General features: G+C 39.4%; 2 protein-coding genes across 2 annotated transcripts in view; both read left to right on the plus strand.

Moving 5' to 3' along the window:
* LOC115233530 (voltage-dependent T-type calcium channel subunit alpha-1I) overlaps positions 1-5620 on the plus strand; it is a 47212-nt gene extending 41592 nt beyond the window's left edge. The window contains exons 26-36 of the mRNA XM_029804015.1: positions 1-155; positions 421-613; positions 802-951; positions 1238-1618; positions 1829-2021; positions 2137-2398; positions 2516-2796; positions 3142-3434; positions 3521-3785; positions 3903-4168; positions 4490-5620. The exon at positions 1-155 is cut by the window's left edge and continues 6 nt beyond it. Coding sequence (XP_029659875.1) covers positions 1-155; positions 421-613; positions 802-951; positions 1238-1618; positions 1829-2021; positions 2137-2398; positions 2516-2796; positions 3142-3434; positions 3521-3785; positions 3903-4168; positions 4490-5410 — 3360 coding nt within the window. The 3' untranslated portion in view covers positions 5411-5620. The remainder of the gene's footprint in view (positions 156-420; positions 614-801; positions 952-1237; positions 1619-1828; positions 2022-2136; positions 2399-2515; positions 2797-3141; positions 3435-3520; positions 3786-3902; positions 4169-4489) is intronic.
* Positions 5621-8110: 2490 nt separating this feature from the next.
* Positions 8111-8482, plus strand: part of LOC115233413 (hyphally regulated cell wall protein 1-like) — a 10210-nt gene continuing 9838 nt past the window's right edge. Inside the window, exon 1 of the mRNA XM_029803811.1 lies at positions 8111-8182. Within this exon, the coding sequence (XP_029659671.1) occupies positions 8111-8182 (72 nt within the window). The remainder of the gene's footprint in view (positions 8183-8482) is intronic.

The following is an 8482-nucleotide window of genomic DNA, read 5'->3' on the forward strand; positions in this document are numbered from 1 at the left end:
CCGAGAACGGGCGGCGAACAGACGCCGCCGTCGAACGGCTACGGAAGTGCGAGCAGCGTCGAGAAAATCAAAAAGATATTCATGTTCTTTGAACCTAAGGGATGCCTACAGGAACGTGAAAATTATTCCCTGTATTTATTCCCACCCAATAATAGGTAATATTATCAGATTCAAACATACATTTCTACTTAATTAATGTCTGAGATTTTGCTTTAAAATAGATGAGAAACGATATGACGAAAAAGTAATTCAAAATAATAAAAATGTTTATATGATAATAATCAATTAAGAGCGAGATAGAAATAATATAGATTTAATTATATATATGATGTTACTATTAAATTGAAGTTGAATGAGAAATTAGCAAATTTTGTGCCGATTAGAAAATGTAAGAGACTCACAAATTTCTCAAAACTGCAGGTTTCGTATCTTCTGTCAGTGGTTTGTTGATCAAAAGTGGTTTGACAATGTGGTATTGCTATTCATTGGATTGAATTGCATTACTCTGGCGATGGAACGACCGAATATACCGCCTGACAGCCGTGAGAGACTTTTTCTATCGACTGCGAATTATATTTTTACTGGCGTTTTTGCCATCGAGATGTTCGTTAAGGTAAACGTACTTTGGAGATCTTATTTTAAAGATGTGTATTATTAGATATCTCCAATAATTTATGATAAAATTGATGCTTTGAATAAAGTTTTGTTCTATAATTATAAATATGAGAAAGCGTAGAAATTATTAGAATTATAAAATCGCGTATAATTCGCATTTACTTATATGTTATTATTTTGTCATAGGTCGTCGCGACGGGCATGCTTTATGGTCCAGATGCGTATTTCACTTCAGGCTGGAATATTATGGACGGATCTCTCGTTATCATTTCCATAATCGATCTATCGATGTCGGTGCTCTCATCGAGTAGCCCGAGAATATTTGGAATACTAAGAGTAAGCTTATTTTTATATCTCGAGATTTATATTATGCGTACATATTATTACTATATACCTTTATTTTCATTTGTCCGACATTGAGATACTGAGAATAAAAGAAATTATAATGATTTATAAATGTACCCGAGAGAAATGGACATAAGACCATATACATACAACATATATGGCCATATTTAATTACATAAGTCCATTTTTTTCGGATATCAAAACGTTTATTAATAATTAAACTTTCGCCAATGTTATATGCATTCTATTCTAATCAGTCTTTTTTTAAATACTATAGGTATTTAGACTATTGAGATCATTAAGACCCCTGCGAGTCATCAATCGCGCCCCTGGCTTAAAACTGGTGGTTCAGACATTGCTGTCTTCATTGCGGCCCATCGGAAACATCGTTCTGATCTGCTGCACGTTTTTCGTAATCTTTGGTATACTCGGAGTGCAACTGTTCAAAGGCGCGTTCTACTATTGCGATGGTCCCGATATCAAGAACGTGCGCAATAAAACGGACTGTTTGGCCGATAAGCGAAACATGTGGTTAAACAGAAAGTACAATTTCGACGATCTCGGCAAAGCTCTCATGTCGTTGTTCGTTTTATCATCGCGAGACGGATGGGTAAATATCATGTACACCGGTCTAGACGCTGTTGGCGTCGATCAACAGGTGAGGAAAATTTATGCAGTGAAAATAAAATACATGTTTTAACTTACAGCGTATATTATATAAATATTTATAAACTTTCTATATCTTTTTGAAGTATCTTTAAAAAGCAGTGTTATATTATGATTTATTATTTACGTTTATAAAAATAATGGAAACGTTACTCACACGTAACTTTCAACGATGAATGATGAAAAATAAAACTGATTATAGCCTCTCGAAAATTATTCCGAATGGCGATTGTTGTATTTCATCGCGTTCATATTACTGGTGGGTTTCTTCGTGCTGAACATGTTCGTCGGCGTGGTGGTGGAGAATTTCCATAGGTGCCGCGAAGAGCAGGAGAAAGAGGAGCGTGTACGTAGAGCGGCCAAACGCGCATTGCAGATGGAGAAAAAAAGACGAAGTGAGTGGCCTCAGGCCCATCTAGTTTAATGCCACTTCTATATCACGCAGCACGCAGCTGATTACTTGTCGAGAGATGCCGGTGTGCATGCAATATTGATCGTAATTGTTTTCAGAAATGCACGAGCCGCCGTATTACACCAACTACTCCAAGTCGCGGCTGTTTGTTCACAATGTCGTGACGTCCAAGTATTTTGATCTGGCGATCGCCGCGGTCATCGGTCTCAATGTCGTCACGATGGCGATGGAATTTTACATGATGCCGAAAGCGCTCACCTACGCGTTAAAGATTTTCAATTATTTCTTCACCGCCGTTTTCATTCTCGAATCCTTCATGAAGCTTGTCGCTCTCGGTCTGCAGCTTTATCTAAAGGATAAGTAAGCACATGTCTTTCTTTTACATAAAGTATTTTCATGGGGCGTGAACTTTTATCAACAGCATCATGGAGAAGAAGATTCTACGGCGAATTCTTCTAACGACGGTTCTTCTTATAGATGGAATCAATTAGATGTGGGAATAGTGATATTATCAGTCGTTGGCATCGTGTTAGAGGAGGTCGAATCTAAGATCATTCCCATTAATCCCACGATAATTCGCGTAATGCGAGTGTTACGGATAGCCCGTGTGTTGAAGCTCTTGAAAATGGCGAAGGGTATACGTGCTCTTTTGGACACGGTGATGCAGGCGTTACCGCAAGTTGGAAATCTAGGACTATTGTTTTTCTTGCTTTTCTTTATATTTGCCGCACTAGGAGTGGAACTTTTTGGCCGGCTAGGTAACTATCCATTCAATATGATTGAATTTGATTAACTATTACGCGAAAATAGCTTTTTGAATAAATTTAGAAAAATTTTTTGTTTTCTCTTTCGTAATAAAATAACTTTTAAAGTTTATTGTTCTGACTAATATTTAATTAACCTATCTTAAATATATCTAACAAAGATTGCAAGTTTTATGAATAGAATTAATTTTTTTATAAGAATTATTCGCGATAAATTAGATATATTTCTTTCTGTTTGTGTGTAATCATAAGAATTTAAATACCGATACAATTCTCTATCAAAAGATTTATAAAGAGACAGACTGATTGAAATCAAATAATACTAATTTTCCATCACAGAATGCAACGATGAAATGCCTTGCCAAGGTCTTGGTGAGCATGCGCATTTTAGTAATTTTGGCATGGCCTTCTTAACGCTTTTCCGGGTCGCCACCGGTGACAACTGGAATGGTATCATGAAAGACACATTGAGGGATGATTGCGACGATGCGGCAGATTGTGTCAAGAATTGTTGCGTGAGCACTATTATCGCGCCAATATTTTTCGTGATTTTTGTTTTAATGGCGCAATTTGTACTGGTGAATGTCGTCGTTGCTGTGCTGATGAAACATTTGGAAGAAAGTCACAAACAGGTGACGGTTTCGGAAAATTTTTTTAACAGATTTGTTCTTTATTTTGACTATAAAAGTTTGAAATATGTACAATGTTATAATTTCAGATGGAAGACGAGCTCGATATGGAAACACAATTGGAGAGAGAATTAGCCGCGGAGCAGGAAGAGCTTCTTGAGATGGAGGAGGAGGAGGATGAAGATGACATAGCGATGAATGGTAGAATAGATGACGACGATGAAGACGACGAAGACAAAGAGCGCGTATCTATGGTGGGGAACGTAAAAATACCTGCGAGGCCAGGATTGGCCAAAGTTCAGTCCTTACCTGCAAATTTTATTTATAATCCACCAAGAGAGAGAAACATCGATGGTAAGAACATTACCGATTATTGTAATTGATATGCTGGTTACTGGCGTATCGATTATTGCAATGTTCCTTTCTTTATTATCACGTCTTTCGTTATAAAGTTAATCGATTGTTTTCCAGACACCTCGATTTCCGTGTCCTTGGACGAGAAACGTCGTAGTTCGTATTACCGTTCGAGTTCAAGACCGTCCAAGTTTAAGTCGAAACGCCGGCAAACCTTCCATTCGAGCCATCACCAACGAAGGTCACTGTTGCCAATGCATTTTGAAGTCGCCGAAGTCTTCGAGAAGCCTGTGAGCAACCTAAGCGTGCCTCGAATTATTCCGCATCGTAGTTACGGCGTCGCTAGTCAAGATACCAGTCACGTACAACGTCAAAAGTTGCAGGTAAAGAATCACATATTCCGATAATATGAATTTATATACCTACATATTTCGTAAACAAAAGACCATATAACTCGTCTCAAAGAATATAATTAAAATTTCTCATTCACACACCTGATGATCATTAAGTGAATTTCTCAAAATTATGAATCAAAGTTATCTTCGAAAAATTATACAGTATTTATATATTAAAATTCTCTCGGCAAAAGATTCGATATATTACCATTATCCATTATAATTTTTAATAGAAATATTTGAAAAAAAAAAACTAACATTTAAAATTGAAGTGACACATTGATATAACTGCACACATCAATTTTACAGGTAACCACCGGCGAAACGCGTGAAAACAAATCTCTGCTGAGTGTAAGTAGGCCACCGACTAGCTCTTCCCTGGTCACTCCCGCCGGCTCGAGCAGCACTCTGAGCGTTCCGCCGAAATTGACCAGCGATCGTTACCTCATGCCGACCACCGAAATCTACCCGTCCAAGGCGACGATGAGCCGTCGGACATCCAGCGACACGCAATCACCGTCGCAGTCGCCGGACAGCGCGAGTGCGAGCGCGGGCGCCGGCAGCAGTAGCACACGGACCCTTAGCATCGCGAACGGCTACGCTGGCGGCAAGATTCGATCGGAGGAACCGAGGTCGAAGGCGACGGCGGCGATCCAGGACGACCTCGATGTGCAATCCGTCATCAACGAGAGGAGGCCGTCCAAGTTGAAGACAACGCACGACGTCACCGCCGCGTCCGCCACCGCAAGCATCGCCAGCGATCAGTATAGCGCGATTATCCGCGGTGAGGGTTACAGCCACATCTACGTTACCACCGAGGATAGATCCGACGAGGTCCCGTCGCCGTGCGGCAACGTGAGCGAGAGCACCGGCACCGGCAGCCTCAGTGCCGTCGCCAGCATCAGCGTCGCCGGCAGCATCAGTAGCGGTAGCGGCAACGGCAGTCGAAATGGGGGTAGCGGCAGCGGCAGTCGAAATGGGGGCATCGGCGAGGGTGGCGCTATCGGATCCGACGTTAGGATTTACGTGGACGACACGGACTCGGCGAGCAGCAGCAACGGGCAGCGGCGCGGCGGCAGATTGACGCGCGACGACGAGACCCTGGATGCCTCGACCAGCGTCTCCTCCGCTACGACGATGAGAGACGGTGGTGGCGATGACCGCACCGACGATAACAAGGAGACATCCGAGAAACCGTCCTCCGCCGGTGGACCGTTGGATCCTTCTTAATGCAGAGCGAACGAGTCGAAGTAGTCTCTAGATGTATGTACTGTGGCGGCGCGGGAGATTTCGCAGACGATACAACATGGAGCGGAAAATACCATGGTAGAGAGAGATCGCGTGGGAAGGATTTGAGAAAGGGCTCTAAGAAAGACTGTAGTGCATGACAATATAGTCGTAATATTCTAGTCACTTCGCCGCCGCGAACTTGCCAAAAAATAAAAAAACGAACCAGTCGAGTATTTAGATAAATTGTGTCCTAGGACAGCTGGAGAAAGTATGAGAACGAAACATACCCCGCGAATCGTGTAAATAAGATACGATTGCGCGAATGAGAGATGATGTTGTAATCAGGGGAATTTATCGACGCGCGCGCGCGCGTAGCGCAGAAAACGGGTACGCTAAATGTAACACATGTAAAGCGCATATAACGCGCAACTTGAAAACTTATGACAATCTCTTATTGCCAACGGAACTGATCTCGTGTTCCGTTTTTGAAGTGTCGTGGAAATCGATCTGTAGGATTTGTAGGAAGAAGAACGACGTAGATCGCGTCGATAAAAATTAGAGAAAGAATTTTAGTAGTTTATAGCTAGAAGAGATCTTTTTGTCGTGTCTACGACAAAACTGCAATTAATTGGACCACACTGTCTCGCCTTTCCTTATTCTCTAACTCTTCTCGAATTCTCGCGCGGATAGGCAATTGGAAATCAAAGATATCTACAATTGATCGATATAAATTATATCTTTGTCATTTGAATGGTTAATATGATTAATTAATTAAATTTTGCATGACCATCATAATCAGAGATTTTGACGAGAATAATAAAATTTATGTAAATCTAGCTTTATTTCTCCATATATAATATATAGACCGTTTGATCTTTATGAAATAATTTCTTTTGGCTAGAATTTTAGAAGTTTGATCGATCAATTGTGGGAATTATTGATAATCGGCGTTCGAAACTCGCGATTTATCTTTATTTCGTTGAATTTACTCTTTTCGACTAGAGCATTCTTCTCGTTGACATCTGTGATATACTTTAATCGTAGTGTATTTCCTAATGGTAACGGCAAATATCAGTACGAAACCGTAACATCAGCAGCAACAACAGCAGTAATAACAACAACAACAACAACAACAACAACAACAACAACAACAACAACAACAACAACAACAACAACAACAACAACAACAACAACAACAACAACAACAACAACAACAACAACAACAACAACAACAACAACAACAACAACAACAACAACAACAACAACAACAACAACAACAACAACAACAACAACAACAACAACAACAACAACAACAACAACAACAACAACAACAACAACAACAACAACAACAACAACAACAACAACAACAACAACAACAACAACAACAACAACAACAACAACAACAACAACAACAACAACAACAACAACAACAACAACAACAACAACAACAACAACAACAACAACAACAACAACAACAACAACAACAACAACAACAACAACAACAACAACAACAACAACAACAACAACAACAACAACAACAACAACAACAACAACAACAACAACAACAACAACAACAACAACAACAACAACAACAACAACAACAACAACAACAACAACAACAACAACAACAACAACAACAACAACAACAACAACAACAACAACAACAACAACAACAGTGACAGCAAAAATTTAGGAACGTAGCTAACTTTTTAATAAAACGAAAATCAATGCTGTGTGGCTTTCGCGGGGAATTAAACTATAGAGAGACAAAGCAGAGATAAATAGAAACTCTATACTGTACATACATATACATCTACGAATATTCTATACTCTACACTTGGTGTGGTTTATTTTGATACTACCGCGTGCGGTAATATATTTAACAATTGTCGAAGTAAAAATCTAACAAGAAAAAAAAAGTAAAAGTAAACAACTCTATGCCTTTTACGAACGTTGACGAACCTTCGTGCGGTGGTGGTGCCCGCGTTTTCTCAGCTGCGAAATGGTGACCGACGAGTCCTGCACCCTTCGTCGGAGGTATAGTCGTTAAAATCACACGTTAACGCGCGCCCGGCGCGTCGCGTTGTTTCGAAGAAAAAAAAAATCAAGTAGTAATTGTTGACCGATCGATCGTTTGATCGTGATATTGTGTTTCGTTAAAGCCTAACAAAATCTTGAGTCGAGCGATGCGTCGAGTTTAAGTGCAATTTTTTCATACGTTGAAAGAACGTTACATTAACGCGTGATGATTTCACGGAGAGTTGCGCTTAACACTAGAACGGCTGAGAATTTTTCTAATTAGAAGAATTATTTCTTACAATGAATATAATGCGGAGAAAAATTATACTGTACGTAAGTAATAAATTAGCTCCATTATATCTCCTCCATTATTGTTTATATTGTCTATATTTTGCGAATAACACTATATTTCTATAGTTAATTATTTCTAGAGGTGGTGGTTTTCACACATCAACGTATTCAAATATCGTTATTTAATTAAATATTAAAACATATAATTCATAGAGAACTTTATATGAAATACTATTTTACTATTATATGACAGAAGAATAAGAAAATTGAGAAAATTGAAAATTTTACAAATAAAATTATAAATACTTTATATCTTTTTATTAAGAAAAGTATTTAGAGAGAGATTTAAATAATTGTCTTGGTCGTTCTAGTGATAAACCTCGGCTGGAGATGACGCAGCAAGTGCTAGTAGCAAGTTTAAAGAAAAGCAACGAGCCGCTCGAAATTGCTACGTCGGATCATGTTAGACGTTTTTCAGGGAAGTATGTAGAGAGATAATTACGTATTCGTGTGTGTTTACGTACATGTACGCGCATCTCTTTGGCACCACGACCAGCTCTCGATAGCTCGATAGCGTTAGACGACTGATCTCCGAATTATAGTTATTCTAGACACGCGCCGATCGCGCGAATTCGCCGATTACAGCTGCACACGTATTGATCGTCCGGCAATCATATGCTGTAAAAAAAAAAAAAGTCGCAAAAAGACAGAAACTCATCGGTTCAAAAAAACAAACCAAAAAAAAAAAAAAAAAAAAAAAAC

This window comes from Formica exsecta, unplaced genomic scaffold (assembly GCF_003651465.1).
Source record: "Formica exsecta isolate Colony F162 unplaced genomic scaffold, ASM365146v1 scaffold105, whole genome shotgun sequence".
Lineage (NCBI taxonomy): Eukaryota > Metazoa > Arthropoda > Insecta > Hymenoptera > Formicidae > Formica > Formica exsecta.